The sequence below is a fragment of the Astatotilapia calliptera genome, chromosome 15, assembly GCF_964374335.1.
Source record: "Astatotilapia calliptera chromosome 15, fAstCal68.1, whole genome shotgun sequence".
Lineage (NCBI taxonomy): Eukaryota > Metazoa > Chordata > Actinopteri > Cichliformes > Cichlidae > Astatotilapia > Astatotilapia calliptera.
Genome location: NC_137436.1, coordinates 12,995,982 through 13,013,431, shown reverse-complemented (window position 1 = coordinate 13,013,431; position 17,450 = coordinate 12,995,982). Strand labels below are relative to the sequence as shown.

Below are 17,450 nucleotides of genomic sequence, written 5' to 3'. Positions count from 1 at the left end.
AGAAAATAACTTGTTTCTGTGCTACCAAAGTTCCCCGGCTTTCATTCAAAATGTGTTTATCATCAGCACCTACACATAAACTACTTAAACGTTATAAATGGCTTCAAGCTCACACTGAGACCTGTGGGACACTATCAGCCACTGAGACAGTAGACACATTTATGTGTATATGAATATTTCATACTTTAAGGCTGCCTGTTTATTTAAGGGAGATGAACAAAATACATTAGAATTGTACATAATAATATTATAGATGACAGATTAAATAAATAGATTTTAAGTAGATGCTTCTGCATTTTTAAAGTCTTATATGTTGAATTGAACTATGTGATCTTTTCAAAGTCAGTGCTGTTCTCCATGCCTGTCTGACTGTACATGATGTTATTAGCACAAACACTTTAAAGCTGATCATTTAGGACTTCAACAATAATACAGACAGCAATGTAGTTAAACATCTTACAGTTAGTTTTATTGGGAATTAACTTAAAAAACAAATAATCAAACAGATGTCTCTCCTATTTTTTGTGTCATACAGGAAAGAAGCATCAATATCTGATGAGAAGACATTTCTTTTTTGTTTTGTTTTTTCAACAGGAAATGAATATCTTTAAAAAGTTGACTTGTTCACATTTCACATCTTAATTTTTAAGTGAAATGTATGCACATAAGGTGACCATTTGCAGTATTTTTGTGTGGTGCGTTTTTCTATGTCTTAACAAAAGGAGAACAAAGGTGTTGAAGTTCAACTATGATTTGTTTTAATTTTCACATGATCTTACTGAGGTGATGTGAATTGAAACATGCATTCTTTTTGGGGGGGCGGGGTAGTAAATGTGCTGGAAAAGCTTAAAAAGGGACCTTGAAAGTGCTTAAAAGGTGTTTCAATTTTACCGTGAAAAAGGCGTATGGACCCTGATTAATAAAACATTAATAGTTTAATAGCTCACCACTTGCACATATAACGACTGTAGAATCACAGAATACTGCAGAATATAATTTTATATACAGTGTTAAGCCTGTAAAGTGTGTGTGTGTGTTTTTTCTTTTGTTTCCAGTCGGTTTGTGTGTCTGGCTAACAAGGATGTGAACCAAGCAGGCAGAACCAAACTCGATCGAGAGAGACTCAAGTCCTGCATGAGAGAAATGGTATGATCCATGTTTCTGTGATGCCACGAATGATAGAGGGGAAGTTGAAGTTGTAGCTAATTAATTGCTAATCTCTTTGTAAACATTATGGACTTGATATTAAGGCCAAACAAGTAAATTAATTTCTGAAATACATTATCACTGCCTCATGATAATTGAGTGCAACACATCTTTGTGCATTTGCAACATTACCAACACCATCACAGTCTCTCTGGTTCAGTGTTCGTATTTGGCTGTGACGCAACTTTTAATTCGTTTCAAGAGGAAATGCAACAAGAATGCAAAGTGTTCAGAAAGAAAACAGAGCCGTAAACAGTGGTTTAGAGGTGGAAGGAGAGGAGAGGGTTGTAGCGCAAATAGTTTCTCATATCCGATGCTTCTGAACACTGTGCACTTATATATATATTTACTTTTATTTATCATATTTTAAAAATACCAAAGATGAATACAAACTTAAATTGTTTGTGGAAAAAAAAACTGATGGCAATTCATACACTTTATGTTCAACTCAGTTCAGTTTTGTTTGTATAGTGCCATTTTACAACAATATTCCCCACAAGGTGCTTTATAGTGTGAAGTAGAGATACTACAGTTTAAAAAAAAACAACAACAATTAGACTACGGCTTTTAGCAAGAAATGGCGATGGTGGGAAGGAAGAACTCTGTTTTGACAGGAAGAGACCTCCATGAGGGGCAGCCATGTGCTGCAACTTGCTTGGGAGTGAAGGGGAAAGAAAAGAGAATAGATAAATGAGCGCATACAGAGACCATGAATAGCAAAAATGATAAAACAAACTATGGGGGAGAGAAGAAAAAAGTTGCAATCGTGACATTTAAATGCATCAGGTGTGAAAAGAGGGGAGTGGAGAAGTGCTCATGGGATGTCCCCCACTAGCCTGAACTTAAAGCAGCATAATAAGCATCACCTGATCCACCCTAAACTATAGTTAAACTATAGCCCAAACTGGTAGCTGCTTCCACATATGTATGTCTCTAAGGTGCTGTAACTCTTTACTGTACTGCACCAATAAAGCACCGTATGCCTCATTACCACTAATTATCTCTCCTCCTGCAGGACAGCATGGGCCAACAGGCTAAGCAGATTCGGACTCAGGTGAAGAAAAACACAGTCAGAGACAAACTCAAGCTGGTGCAGAACTTCCTGCAGAAGCTTCGCTTCCTTGCTGATGAGGTAGAGATGCAATCCCTCGTTGTGTGACCCTTGGACATTTAAAGTGTTAAGACATCATCGGGTATGGAACTAGAAATAATGAGAATGGTCCTCTGTCTTCACTGTCCAGCCTCAGCACAGCATCCCAGATGTTTTCATTTGGATGATGAACAACAACAAGCGCATTGCTTATGCACGAATACCTTCCAAAGACATCCTGTACTCCATAGTGGATGAGGAAACTGGCAAAGACTGTGGAAAAGTCAAAGCTGTATTCCTTAAGGTGCAGTAATCTCTAAGCTATACAAGTGACTAAGAAAACCAGCATGTTTTCATTTTTCGTAGTTACATTTTTTTGATTACTTGGTTTCTTGTTTCTCTTATCTGTCTCCGCAGCTTCCTGGTAAGAAGGGTTTTGGTCCTGCAGGCTGGACAGTTCAGGCTAAGCTGGAGTTATATCTATGGCTGGGCCTCAACAAGCAGAGGAAAGATTTTCTCTGTGGATTGCCAAATGGTTTTGAAGAGATTAAAGCCACTAAAACTGGCCCTGGTCTTCACTCGATGCCCCCCGTCGGCCTCGTCTATGACAGTAAGCACTATACACACAAAACATGACAAACTCTGGAACTTTTACACATCTGAGAAGCAGATATGGACTCATCATTTTTGTTAGTGCCAAATAATTAGGCAGGAAATACTCCCATCATAGAAAGTACCTGTAACTCTAACATGGATATTTTATCTTTTGAATACTTTGTCTTTTGTATTATAGTAAAGTCCTCTTTTTTTAAATTTTCACTCCCCATAATTTGCTTAATTTCATATCGCCTGATTTGCCGTTAACGTTTAACTCTAAAATCAATTCTAGGCAAAACGCACACAAACAAAAAAGTCAGTCAGAAACAGACATTGATTTCAATTGATCGCCTTTACTTTGTGGCTCAATTTTCTAACCTCGGTCTAACATTGCTCACAAAGGGGATTGCATGTCAGTTAATGTGATGTGATATTTGTCTTTGTGTGCATCCAATAGTGAAGCAGGTGTTCCAGCTGAGAGCACACATGTACCAGGCTCGCAGTCTGTTTGCTGCTGATAGCAGTGGCCTTTCAGACCCCTTTGCGCGGGTCTTCTTTTCCACACACAGCCAGGTTACTGAGGTAAAATGAGTGCCCGCACATGCAGAGACTGTGTTTGTGTTTATGCTGATTATGCATAACTAAACTTAGTATTTGTGTGTGTGTGTGTGTGTGTGTGCTGCAGGTTCTGAGTGAGACTCTTTGCCCTACTTGGGATCAGCTGCTGGTGTTTGATGATGTGGAGCTGTTTGGTGAGGCCAGTGAGCTGAGAGACGATCCTCCAATCATTGTGGTTGAAATCTACGATCAGGACACTGTGGTAGGATACTATTCTGCAAGAATGAGAGAATGGAAGGATGCTACATACTCAAACTGCATGCTAAAATGTTTTAAATGAGTTAGTGTGTGCTAATAAAGCTCTAAATGTGCTTTGCTTCTCCATCCCTTATGTTCTTAATGTCTGTCCACCCTTGTCTCACTCCACTCTGTCCTTCAACTAAACTCTGACCTTAATTATGTTGTGCTGGCTAAATAGAGTGACAGAGGATTGCTACTGTAATGTGTCAATGTATTCTAATTTTTCTAAAATAACTTTCTTAAAATTTGATCTCTTTTTTCTCCAACTAGATTTAAAAAATCTTTGCAAAATGTGCATTTCTACTTCAGTGGCATCCTAAGACCGAGACCTCTCTTATTTGTTCAGATTGTACTGTAATAATCATTTGAGACACATATTTGTTTAATAAGAAGATTGAGATTTTTACTTTGAACCTTGAGCCATTTGGTGCCACACAGACTGCACTTCCCACACCCATGTCTAACCCTGTATCCCCTTATTGCCTTGGCCGTCTGCTGTTACACATTGTGGTGTACAGGGTAAGGCAGAATTCATAGGTCGGACCTTTGCAAAGCCCACCATCAAGATGTGTGATGAGCATTATGCACCCCCGAGGTTCCCGCCACAGCTGGAGTACTTCCAGATTTACAGGGGGAACTGCACTGCCGGGGAGCTTCTGGCCGCTTTTGAGCTGCTGCAGGTAACACATGGAACAATGTCTGAATACACTCGTAAATATCTCTCTCCGTGTAAAAAATTATGTCTCACTCTTTAATTCTTTTCCTACTTTTCCTTTCTTAAATAGGCCTGTAAACTCTCTACATTATCACTATTTCTTGTATTTGACACTGACAAACCTTTTCTATTTACCCGTCTCTCCTCCCAATACAACCAATCCCATTTTCTCCTTTTACGTTTCTTTTCCAACTTATCCCTCCACTTCCCCTTTGAATCACCCTTCTTTTTCTTTAAAATATCGATTTTCTATGTCTTTCTTCTCCTGCTGCCTACAGATACCCTTTGATGCAGAGGAGATCAGGCGAGCTCTGATTGCTGTCCATAATTTTGCTGTTCCTCAGATAAAGGTTTTCTTTTCCTTCTCTCTTTTCAGCCAGATTTATCTTACTGTCTGGCAACAGTGTTTTCAATGTGGACAATAGATTGTGTTTTTTTCTCTGCCAACAAGACATTAATAATTCCCTTTTTTAAACTTTCTTCTTAAAGTTGTTCTTTAAAGAGAAAAACTGCGTTAACTGAAGAACTTTGAGGGCTGTGGGTCGTAAAGCTGATAAAGTGCTCTCAGAAGGCTTCCAACTTGGTTTAGTTCCCTTCTCTTCCCCTAATTAGATTGGTCAAGGAGGCAGGGCTGACCTCCCCCCCCTTGAGGGGCCGACAGATTCAGAGCGTGGACCCATCCTCCCTGTGCCGCTGGGCATCCGGCCAGTACTGAGTCGCTACCGCATAGAGGTGAATTTGAACTACTACTCTGGCTGTGTGTTCTGAGCTTTTTAAACCCCCCTTCCTTATCACATCCCAGTTGTTCTCTGGCTCAGGTTTTGTTCTGGGGATTAAGGGACCTGAAGAGAATCAACTTAGCTCAGGTGGATAGGCCCCGTGTGGACATAGAGTGTGCAGGCAGAGGCGTTCAATCTGCGCTCATCCAGAACTACAAGAAGAATCCCAATTTCAGCACCCTGGTCAAATGGTTTGAAGTGGTAAGTGCATCGATCATTTGATATTTAGACCCATTGAAAATGGTTGCTTAGATGTTAAATCGACATCCTTGAAGAAAACATTACTCTTGACTAGAATTTTTTTTCTCGATTTTGATCATAGGACCTTCCAGAAAATGAGCTTCTCCATCCCCCTCTCAATATTCGGGTGGTGGACTGCCGAGCATTTGGCCGCTACATCCTGGTTGGGTCACATGCTGTGAGCAGCCTGAGACGTTTCATTTACAGCGCTCCAGACAAGACTTCCAACAACTGGGCGACCGCAGGTGCTGACCATCATGTGATGAATTAGTTAATAAGGGCTCTATTAGCTGTAACATGAGTGTGTGAGCCACCAGCTCTTTTTGTCAACACTGTGCAACACTGAGTACTAAATAACAGTGTAATATCTGCAGTAGCAGTTGGTAATAAAGGTTTTAAGTGAAACACATGAAATGCAGTCTTTCAGAAATGTCTTTTCTCCTTTTTTTGTTTCCTTTTTTCTAAAAAAAAAAGACTTGAAGAATGTGATCAAACATTTGAGATAATGTTTGTAAATCCTCTTAATATAGTCTGTTCTGTAATAACTTTACTGATTTCCTCACTTGCTTTCTGCTCTGACCACCTTTTTCCTGTCACATCCTCCCTTTATCCCTTCTCTCCTCGCTCCTCTCTCGCATGTCCTTTCCTTCCACCCTCTGCTGCCTTTAACTTTCGCCTGCACACCAGCTAAGCTAATGAATGGCTACATGGTCCTGACCAATGGCGGACCCCAGCCCCGCTCCTCACCCAGCCTTTCCCCCCGCTCCTTCTCTCGCCCCGCAGGTGACATCGTTGTCAACATGGATGGAGATCCTCCAGTCCGAAAGATGGACACCGTCGTCAAGTTAGACGCAGTAAGCTTTTCATTAAGCTTGTGCACAGTGGATTTCTATAAACTGTATGTTTATATGGTGTATTTGTAGCTGGTGGTAGTAGAAGTCCTGCTTTATGTTCAGTCCTCTTTACCTGCCTCTGTACATGTGCCAGTCATACCTGCGCCATCCGCCGTGTGTATTAATCCTTGTGTTGTTTTATGTGACGCCCCCTACTGTAGACGTCTGATGCTGTTGTAAAAGTTGACATGGTGAGTAGTCCTCTTGCAGAAACTGAGCAATAAAAATACGTGCCACAGACCGCTGGTGTGTCATTATAAATAAGAAGTCAATCTACTGAGGGTCAGTTTATGTCTGCCCTTCTTTTAAGATTGTGGAAGAAAGTGACAAAGACAAAAAGAAGAAAAAGAAGAAAAAGAAGGGAGGAATGGAGGAAGAGGATGAGCCAGATGAGAGTGTTCTGGACTGGTGGTCTAAATATTTTGCTTCCATAGAGACACTAAAAGAGGTTTGTCCCTTTGAATACAGTCAATTCTGTTTGCTTCTACATGTGTCCTACGGGACTTTTTTTCACAAGCACAATCCTATTAGACTGACAAATACTTCTCGGTTGGTTTTTCAGATCCTCAGAGCCCAGGAGGCAGCTCAGGCAGAGGCCGAGGAGAGAGAGGACATCGAGATAGCAGCTGAAACGGCAGGTATTGAACTCTATCAAATCAGCAATGCTGCCTGCCAGCATGCAGCTGTGGCTGAAGTCGAAGAGTCTGAATGCTAGGAAAAGGTGCTTTGATGCTTTCCTTTTTTATCTCCCTTGGAATAGGGCCATGCTAAATGAAACAGAAGAAGATGTCGTCATGTAGTTTATCTCACAGAATTCAAATTTCAGTCCACTTTTGTAACTGGTAGCGTCACTTTATCTTTTTTTAATTTCATTTACACTTTTGGTAATGAAGTGTTAATTTTCACAGGGTTGTCAACATTTACATCACCACAATGTCGCTAATATTGAATGTTAGGCTGTGGTTTTGCAAACATGGACCTACTATATCCCTGACTGTTTTCGGTTCCTTGAACTATTATGTAGTAGCATGAGAGGCATCATATGTGTTTGTTGCTCTTCCTCTCTTTCGTCCCATGAATCCATCATTCATTTGTGCAGAGCTGAACATCATAATCATTTTTCACATTAGCATGACCTCCCAGCTATGCAGTACAGATGAAAGCTGGAGGAGAAAGGTCTGCTTTATTAATCATCAGAAATAAAATTATTAAATACTTTTTATCGCATAAAATGATTTACTGAAACTGCAATAAAAATCAGGCGCTAGGCGAGTCGTATGAAGAAAGATCATTTTTAAGTTCACAGTTACAATTTTACTATTCTTTGTACAAGTAAAATGCAGTTCTTGTTGTAATCTGTTCTCAAAATAAAGTTTGTCAATATGTGACTGTCACTCTTCTCGATCAACATTCTTTTTTCAGAGAATGTCAAAGGATAATAAATAAAATCTCCACAAACTGGGAAATTTAGTCCCCTGATAAAGACCTATCAGCTTTCATGTTATATAATGTGTAGTGGTGCATGCAACCCGGCCACCTATGTCTTCATGTCTTCATCCCGTATGTCTGTCTTCACCTCCATTCATGGTTTCAATCAGATGTCAAACCCGATGAACTTCTTCTGAAAGGCTCCAAGACGAAGGAAAGGGGCAAAGAGAAGAAGAACTCTAAGGACAAGAGGAAGGGTCAGGCTGCAGATGGCTCCGAGAGGCGACCAGTGAAAGCAAAAGTGGATGAGCTAGTGGTGAATATGCCATTAACAGTCATACAAAAGCTAGCCAGCACACGTTAATGTCCCTGCACACTTAAAGTTTTTGTGTTTGCCGGTTTATTTCAGGTGTACAACAAGGAGCTTGAGAGTGAATATGGCAACTTTGAAGACTGGCTTCACACGTTCAACCTGTACAGAGGAAAGGCTGGGGAAGACGACGAACACGCTCTGGATGATGACAGGATTGTTGGTAGATTCAAGGTGGGAAAACACTGTCTAAGAACTGTTACTTGTCAGACTACACTAACAGAAAATACAACATATAAATATCATTTTTTTTCATCAATCAGGGATCCTTGTGTATATATAAGTTACCTGTATCTGAAGAGATCACAAGAGAAGCAGGATTTGATCCCAACATGGGGATGTTCCAGAGCATCCCGCACAACGATCCTGTCAACGTCCTCGTTCGTGTCTATGTGATCAGGGTAGGTGGCCTTCTTTATGTCTAAATCTGTGCCACAGTCATAAAAACTAAGTGTATGAAAATAAAATGAATACTTTTTCTCTCTTCTCTTTGTTTTCCAGGCTACAGACCTCCATCCTGCTGATATAAATGGGAAAGCTGACCCATACGTTGTCATTAAACTGGGCAAATCAGAGGTCAAGGACAAAGAGAACTATATCTCCAAACAGCTCAATCCAGTATTTGGAAAGTAAGTCGAGAGAAATTTTGAATCACTTTGTCGTTGAATGATGGAGGTGTAATAACAAAAAAAAAAAAAGTTGTTGCTGCTCATCAAATTCTTGATGAGCATATATTTTTCAAAAAGTTTTACTTGTACTTTTTTAACTAAACAATGGCTGTAAATTATTTTCATGTCCTTGTATTGTGCATTTATTTCCATTCCATTGTTTAGACAGTGACCCAACTTTATGTGTCAGGATCTATTGCACCTTTTGAACTATTCACATTACCCTCCACTTCCTGTCCTCAGATCATTTGACATCGAGGCCACCTTTCCCATGGAGTCGATGCTGACGGTGTCTGTGTATGACTGGGATCTGGTCGGCACAGATGACCTGATTGGTGAGACAAAGATTGACTTGGAGAACCGTTTCTACAGTAAATTCAGAGTCACCTGTGGCATTTCCTCCAGCTACTCTGTGTGAGTGTAAATCTATTTTATCCTGCTTGAGTTGTTGTTTAAGTTGTAATGCCACAATATGAAACTTAACATTTGTTTTAAGTACTTTTTTGAAATGTGGAATTCTTAGCTTAATAATAGTATAAACAAACAACTGAATTATTAAAAGTTTCCTTGGTTTGACTGCATTTGGTTTGCAGTTAAGTAGCACTTATAATATGGCTCAGTAAGAACATGATTATAGAGGGGTAACAACAGTCACTGCCTCTTTGTTGGTTAATGGTTAATATCGAGCTATTGCTTGATATTTTTAACTGGGTAATATTAGACTGTAAATAAAATTATGGGGTAATAATGTTGAAACAAATGAAAAAATTCAGTTATATAATATAAAATTATGGTGAAAAAATAGGATAACCTTGTAAAGTAATATAGGTTGATGTTTTCATATATTAGGACACCATTTCAAAATTATAATGGTGAAATTAGTTCTGTTGTATGTCCTAAAATTCTCCAAGGTAACATAATTATAAAATTTGATGCTGTCGCTTGTTACCTGGAAAACCTTTGCTGTAGTTTAATAACCATGAATCTGGTCTCCAAAATATAATACTACCTGTTTCTATGTAATTTCATAGTAAGAATAAAGTCAACCAAAATGCCCAGAGGTATAATAATTATCTGGGGAAAAAAAGTTTCTGTGTAATAACCATGAATCAGCCATCTTTTCTAAGCAATTTCTCTATATTGCAGCCAATAATATTTCCTACAAAAACCAAGGACCAGGAAAATACATATGCAAAACCTTTCAATGACTTACATGCTCTCTCTGTGGTATTTCTTGATGTTAGCCATGGATATAATTCTTGGCGGGACCCTATGAAGCCCAGCCAGATCCTGGCTAAACTCTGTAAGGATGGCAAGATCGATGGACCTCATTATGGGCCAGGAGGCAAAGTCAAGGTGGCTAATCGAATCTTTACAGCACCGACAGAGATTGAGGATGAAAACGGTATTGTTATATTTTTCCTCGTGATCCTGATTAATCTTCTTTTGTCATTTTTCTATATCTCATTTATATTCCTTACATATCCATTTACACTAAGTTGGTTTTACAGAGATTTTCACATTTTCAGATTTGTTTACATTAAGATTAAGGTGAGGTGAAATACGATTTATTCCGACTTAAGCTTTTCTTGCTTTCCTCGTTGCTTACTATTATTCTATTAGGTCTAAAGAAGCAGACTGAGGAGCATTTGGCCCTCACAGTGCTGAATCACTGGGAGGAAATCCCAAGAGTTGGCTGCAAGCTCGTCCCTGAGCATGTGGAGACCCGACCCTTGCTGAACCCAGACAAACCCGGTATTGAACAGGTAGGAAAGGACTGCGTTGCTAAGACACCCAAAATGTATCTGATTGGAAATTAGAGCAGATTCTTTTTTATTTCCTCAAAGGGCCGCATTGAGATGTGGGTGGACATGTTCCCTATGGATATGCCTGCTCCTGGACCTGCAATTGACATTTCTCCAAGAAAACCAAAGAGGTACATCCTGACTGGAGCAATAAGATGACTGTCACTTTGAAAATATTCTATGTTAATACAAAGCTATAAACTGAATATAAATATTTATTCATTGCTCTTCTCAACAGAAAGCTTTTTTTTTTCAAGAACAAAATGTAGTTTTATCCCCTGGTTAAATTATGGTTTGACTAGTTAGCTCTAAAAATGTCAAATATAAGTCCAACTATGTGTGTTCCTTCCTCCCCCTCGCTTACCAGATATGAGCTCAGGGTGATTATTTGGAATACAGACGAAGTAATACTGGAGGACGATGATTACTTCACTGGGGAAAAGTCCAGTGACATATTTGTCAGGGGGTAGGTACAGCGGGATGGGGCAGCCAACCCTCATCCCGTGGGTGTGAGCTGTGTGTGATTTGTTTTGCAGTTAACCATTACCTTTTTTTTGTTTTGTTTTGTTTCCATTTTTCTGTGTGCGTGTTTGTGTCGTGTGTTGCGTCTCTGTGTTCGTGGCGTGTCTCCTGTCTGTCGTCCTCTCTCTCTTTCTCTGGTCAATACTCTGCTGATGTCTAGCTTTGAGCTTCGTGTTATAATTTGGAACACTGATGACGTAATTCTAGAGGACGATGCATTCATGACAGGAGAGAAGATGTCTGACATCTATGTCAGGGGGTAAACACACGAATCCATTGCATGGCTCGTAACAACAAAATACCCTGATTTACTCCTTCTGAAGCCCTTGAATCCTTTTTTTTATGACCCTCCTGTTTCTCTAACTCTGCATAGCACGCAACCTCGCTTGTCTCAAACACCCCTGTCAGCACGAAAATAAATGCATATGGAAAAACTTGCACAGAAAGGACCAAACCACATGAACAACACGTAACAGCATATAATACAAACAAATTAATGTGCCAATGCACTCACCCCCAGCCAATCCCAACAGACCCCTCCCTGAACTTGCTTCAATCAGATGTTTCTTACTGTTGAAAGGGGGTTTTCCTCTCCACTGTCACCAAAGCACTTCCTAATGGGGGGGTCATGTGATTGTTGGGGTTTTCTCTGTTTTTTCTGTATTATTGTAGGATCTTTACCTTACAAAGGCACATTGAGGCAAATGTTGTTGTGATTTGGTGCTATATAAAGAAGATAAAATTGAATTGAATTGAACCAGTATAACCACTACTTTTAGACAATTTCGACCGACTTCAAAGATATGTCATGTGTTGACATAAAAAACTGTGGTACAAAATTCAAAATGCTTTAATCATGAATAACTAGGACTAACTTATGTTGTTCATGAACCTTCAGTTAAGGTAACACTGAGCAACAATTCCTATAATGCCAACTCACAAGACTCACATCCTATTGACAAGTCAAGGCTTGCTAATAAAGTTGTTTTACCCTACGTACAGTTATTGGTCTCTGGTGAAATAACTTTTTTTCAAAATGCTAAAGAATTGATATTAGTTTCCAGGTAAAAATAATAATAATAATAATAATAACAGTATAGTTTTGTTCAATTTTTTATTTAATGCAACCAACGCATATGGCAAATAAGACTGGCCTTTTTTTTTTTTGCTGTTGTTGTCTTTTTGCTTTTGTTTTTTTACAACGAGGCATTTGAGGTTTTCTCTGTGTGGTTTGGTCCTGCAGTAAATTACAAATATTAATTTAAAAGATATTTACGGTCATGGAAAAAAAACTCCAGCATGGAAGTGTACTGCACAGACACAAGTATACAGGTGTTCCTGATAAACTGCTTGGTGACTGTCTGCATGCTTGTACGATCGAACTCTTGTCTTTAAAAGTGACATTGTCTTTTGCAGCCTAGATTAGATTTTTTTTCATTTCATTTATGTTATTATGTTTTAGTGACTCCTCTTTCTTTACACTTTATGTGTCCCCTCAGGACTGTAGCAAACAGGGTGTCATTCTTAAACAACCCTAACAGTAAAGGATTAGGTTAACCTTCAGTTTGCACTCTAGATTTCAGTAGCAAACGTTTCAGGACAGACTGGAGAACTGTGGTTGTTTCAGATGGATCCAGTGTTGTGATACAGTAATAATGAATCACTTTTTGGGTCACGTGAATTTGGCGTGTTTTCTTCCCTTTGTAACCACTTTAAAATTTGCCCTCTCCCTGGAGCCTTTATCTCAGTCTAATTTATGCATCTCGATTACCATATCAGCACTTTGTGATATTCATTATTTACCTGTTTTAAACTGACAAATACCTTTTGTCAGATCTTTTTTTATTTATTATTTCCTTTTTATTCCTTTTAGAATTTTCTTTTTCTTTTTTCGAGGGGTGTATTTTGAGAACTGAGAGTGCACCTTCCCTCTTGCTCCTTCTGACTTAAAGTCAACCTCACTTAACTGTTAATGAAACAGCTGCAGCTGACCATCAATGCCAGGCATCAGTCCTCCATTGGCAATTTGCAGTTTTAAATATGAAGCTTTTTTCATAAATCTGCAAGTTTTCTGTGTCCATAAAACATGGAGATTTCATAAATCTGCAAGTTTTATGGATGCATGGCTTTCTAAATAGTGCGAAACTCCAACATCAAATCAGATTTTTATGGATTACTCAATAATGATTTTAAAGTTATCACATGTATGAAGCTGATTTGCTTTTGGGGAGCCGCATTATGTGCATTGATTCTGACCTTCTAGCATCATCTCTCTTGTTAGCTAAATAATACATTTAACAGGCCCTTTGCTCTTGTTTAAATCACTAAATTGACATCACGTAAATTTGTACATGTTGGACTTTAGAAGTGCATGGCTGACAAATCCAAAAACATCTACTTATGACACCAAACCATGATCCTGGAGATCAGACTAACTCTCACCCTTATGACCATTTACATAGATGGCTGAAAGGGCAGCAGGAGGACAAACAGGACACAGATGTGCACTATCACTCACTGACCGGTGAGGGGAACTTTAACTGGCGCTTCGTCTTCCCTTTTGATTATCTCATGGCTGAGGAGAAGATTGTCATCTCTAAGAAGGAGTCCATGTTTTCCTGGGATGAGACCGAATACAAAATCCCTCCTCGTCTCACGCTGCAGGTCTGGGATGCAGACCACTTCTCTGCTGATGATTTCCTGGGTGAGGATGAAATTTTTTTTTTTTTGCAATCCTTTCATCTGACATGGACTACAGGGACAAAAGTACTGGGCCACTTACACATTTAACTTACAGGAGCTACTCAGCCAAGGATACCCATGGCATGAAGCTCTTGGCACACAGTTTTTGTGCTGATGTTAATGCCAGATGAGGTTTGGAGCTCTGTAGCCTTTGAGCCAGCAGAGCATTGGCAACTTTTATGTGCTTCAGCTCTCCGCTGCCAATTTGCAATAATACTGCTTACAGTTGCCTGTGGAACATCCAGGAGGGAAGAAATTGCACAAACTGACTTGTTGCACTGTTGGTATGCCAGTCTAGTACCATACTTGCAGTCACTGAGCTCTTTAGAATAACAAATGTTTGTACAGATAGACTACAGGTAGGCATTTGCTTTTATCAGGGTTACTAAATTACGTCTAATAGACTTCTAATAGAAGGAGCACTGACAGTAACTACAATCTCACAAATGCTCATGTAGTTCTGCTGTAGTTTCAGCCAGCCATACTCTTAGCTGCTTATCCAGTTCAGTGTCTTGGAGAGCATATCCCAGTTGTCAGAGGGCAAGAGGAGGAGGACAGGTCAACAATCCATCACAGGCCCGATACAGAGAGAGAGAGAGAAAGAACTGTCCACACTCACACTGACACCTACGATTAATTTAAAATCACCAATGAACCTAACATGCATGTCTCTGGACTTGGAGAGAAAGCCAGGGTACCCAGAGAGAACTCATGCAGGCACAGGAGGAACAAAGGAGCAGTTAGTTTGATATAAATGCATTTTATGGATGACTTTCTTTGTAGCTGTTTGTTTTCAGCTAAGTCATCCTTTTCTTAACATCCTCAGTGTATAAAAAAAGAGTACTGGCTATTCCAAATTGACTTATTTTGCTTTCACCATTCCCAGGTGCAATCGAGCTGGACCTAAACCGTTTTCCTCGGGGCGCAAAGACAGCCAAGCAGTGCACTCTTGACATGATTCGAAATGAGCAGGATCTGCCAACCATTTCGATCTTTAAACAAAAGAGGGTTAAAGGATGGTGGCCATTCGTAGCCCGTAATGAGAATGATGAAATGGAGCTCACGGTAAGACAGTCAAGAGTGAAAATGAGCAAAATCATGACTGGTTTATTATGATTCTTATGATAATACTTATAATACTTAGAAAGACATTTTCAAGGTAGTAAAGCTTGGTGTAGAATTAGCGGTATAAGGGGGGGGGGGGGAGAGATAAGTGAACATACATAAAATTGTGAGTTCAGTTCAAAGCAAACCGTGTGTGTGTGTGTGTGTGTGTGTGTGTGTGTGTGTGTGTGTGCATTAATCCACCTGTGTTCACAATATATGATATCTTCTAAAAGTCCTTCAGATTAAAAAAGTAGAGGAAAAGAAAATGTTTTTTCATTTAGATTCTTATACTACATGAATATCCTCTTTACCCCAAAACAGATATTTTATAGTCAGCATTTTGTATGTGGTAGGACTTCTTTATTTTGAGTTCTGTTTTCAATGTCATTACAGGGGAAAGTTGAAGCTGAGCTTCACCTAGTGACAGCAGAGGAAGCAGAGAAAAGCCCTGTAGGACTGGGACGAAATGAGCCAGATCCACTGGAAAAACCAAAGTAAGATATTAACGGGTTATGTTTAAAAAAATATATACAAGAACTTGTGTTTTGCAAACACACACACACACACACTGGTTTCAGAGTTAAAAAATTTTAACGCTTGTCTGGAACAGAAAAAGACAGACATGAGCAAGTGTTTAACTTTGTCTTTAGGAAAATCATTCTATCAGTGCAAAAAGCAGTGTTTCTAAAACATCATAAGGTGCTGCCACTTAAAATCGATATTTTTTTTAAAGATGTAAAACATTTTCCAGTTAGCCTCTAGCATTGCTTTCTGCACTGTCAAAAGGCCACTGTTACACACTCGTTACTCCTCCTATCATCTCTTCAACTGTCTCCCTGTCTTTCCCCTCATCCCTCCCCTTTCATGTGCGTGTTATTCTTCTCCTTACCCTCCCCCCACCCTCCCCCCTATTTGCCTCAACTGCATTCCTTCCCTCCCTCTTTCTCTTCCTTCTCCCGCAAAGTCGCCCGGACACCAGTCTTATGTGGTTTCTGACCCCTCTGAAGTCCATTCGTTACTTCATCTGGCACAACTACCGCTGGCTGATCCTCAAGGTCTTGGGGCTGATTCTGCTGCTGCTCATGCTGGGCCTCTTCCTCTACTCAATCCCTGGTTACCTGGTCAAGAAGATGCTGGGGGCCTGATGCGCTGGTAGCCTCCGCCCCCTCTTCACTTTGTCTGCTTCTCTTTTTGCCCCTGGATTCTTCTCTCTTAACTTTAGCTCCTCTCCTTTTTTTCCAGCCAAGCTCAGTTTCTTAGTCTTCTCTGTTGTCTTAGAAGTAGACTAGTCGTCTGTGTCCTTTATTGTATCTTGTCTTAGCCCTGTGTGCAAGTCAGTGTCATTTGCCACCAAGCGTCATTATAAATCTTGTTACCACCCATATTGTGACCAACTGTTTAGTATGGACACATGTAGGGATGCTTTGACTTAAGGTGAACAAGGTGGTTGAAATATCCATGTTCTTATCAAGTGGGATGATTGGTAGAGAAGGGAAATGTATAGACAAATTAAAAATTACATAATTCTAAAGATGTGAGGGTTAAAATGTGTATATATATATATATATATTTTTTTTTTTAATCCAAAAATGACAAAATGAAGTCAAAACGTTTAATGGTAGTTGAATAGTGGCTCCAAGAATGCAAAGCCCATGAGGCAAAACTACAAAGAAACATCAACAAATGCAAGGATTACACTATGATGAGAAACAGACAAAGGACATAGGGAGACATGGAGCTATATATACAGTACACACATAAGGTAATCAAGAGAAGTTGAAACATCAGGGGTAACAAATCACAGCTGAAGGAAGTTCAAACAAGACATAGGCAGTAAAATTAAATGAAAGTCACAAGAAATGACAGAGTTTCAAAAGTATCAAGAGTATCAAAATAAAACGGAGAAAAACAGGGAAATACCAAACACAGGAAAGAAAAAGACAAAACCCCGAAACCTGAAAATTATATCATTGATTATATTAATAAAACCTGTATTTAAGCATATTAAACCGTAGTTGTTTGCTTACAAGCAACAAAATACAAAAAGAGTTCCTGTATTTTTTAGTAATGTTGTGCTAAGTATTTTTGCATATACTTTGTGGGCATTTCAACATCGTATCTAGGCAAACGAGTCCATCGGCCATCTACAATATGAAAAAATCTCATCCCATTTTATGAGAAAAAACCTGTGAATTGTAATGCACTATAAGCTGTATGAGTGCCTACATCCAGGATATTTCTGGATTCTGGTTTCCAGGGTGGGGAGCGGTGGGGGGCAATAAGCATCTGTTGCAAACATTTGCCAGAAATGTCAGTCTTTTGAGCTGTTGGTCAATCATCATCCACTCATTTACATGTGTCAACATACTCATTCTGCATAATAGAAAGCTTCCACTCTGTGATGTGTTTTTTTGCTCCTGTGAAACATAA

At 39.4% G+C, this 17,450-nt stretch overlaps 1 protein-coding gene across 8 annotated transcripts in view; it reads left to right on the top strand.

Annotated features, from left to right (window-relative positions):
- otofa (otoferlin a) overlaps positions 1-17,450 on the top strand; it is an 88,615-nt gene that overhangs the window by 66,545 nt on the left and 4,620 nt on the right. For 2 of the 8 annotated variants that reach the window (XM_080289406.1, XM_026194450.2), the window contains exons 20-46: positions 1,056-1,146; positions 2,222-2,338; positions 2,448-2,600; positions 2,714-2,906; positions 3,351-3,475; positions 3,579-3,713; positions 4,270-4,431; positions 4,745-4,816; positions 5,079-5,198; positions 5,285-5,446; positions 5,568-5,730; positions 6,173-6,339; positions 6,540-6,569; positions 6,689-6,826; positions 6,941-7,016; positions 7,977-8,122; positions 8,216-8,350; positions 8,440-8,577; positions 8,678-8,805; positions 9,088-9,258; positions 10,089-10,249; positions 10,468-10,610; positions 10,692-10,780; positions 11,017-11,115; positions 13,634-13,875; positions 14,800-14,978; positions 15,414-15,514. In XM_080289406.1, the coding sequence (XP_080145532.1) occupies positions 1,056-1,146; positions 2,222-2,338; positions 2,448-2,600; positions 2,714-2,906; positions 3,351-3,475; positions 3,579-3,713; positions 4,270-4,431; positions 4,745-4,816; positions 5,079-5,198; positions 5,285-5,446; positions 5,568-5,730; positions 6,173-6,339; positions 6,540-6,569; positions 6,689-6,826; positions 6,941-7,016; positions 7,977-8,122; positions 8,216-8,350; positions 8,440-8,577; positions 8,678-8,805; positions 9,088-9,258; positions 10,089-10,249; positions 10,468-10,610; positions 10,692-10,780; positions 11,017-11,115; positions 13,634-13,875; positions 14,800-14,978; positions 15,414-15,514 (3,636 nt within the window). Of the gene's footprint in view, positions 1-1,055; positions 1,147-2,221; positions 2,339-2,447; positions 2,601-2,713; positions 2,907-3,350; positions 3,476-3,578; positions 3,714-4,269; positions 4,432-4,744; positions 4,817-5,078; positions 5,199-5,284; positions 5,447-5,567; positions 5,731-6,172; positions 6,340-6,539; positions 6,570-6,688; positions 6,827-6,940; positions 7,017-7,976; positions 8,123-8,215; positions 8,351-8,439; positions 8,578-8,677; positions 8,806-9,087; positions 9,259-10,088; positions 10,250-10,467; positions 10,611-10,691; positions 10,781-11,016; positions 11,116-11,331; positions 11,431-13,633; positions 13,876-14,799; positions 14,979-15,413; positions 15,515-15,984; positions 16,173-17,450 lie in introns of all 8 variants that reach the window. The other 6 variants (XM_080289405.1, XM_080289404.1, XM_080289408.1 and 3 more) reach the window with 6 other exon arrangements.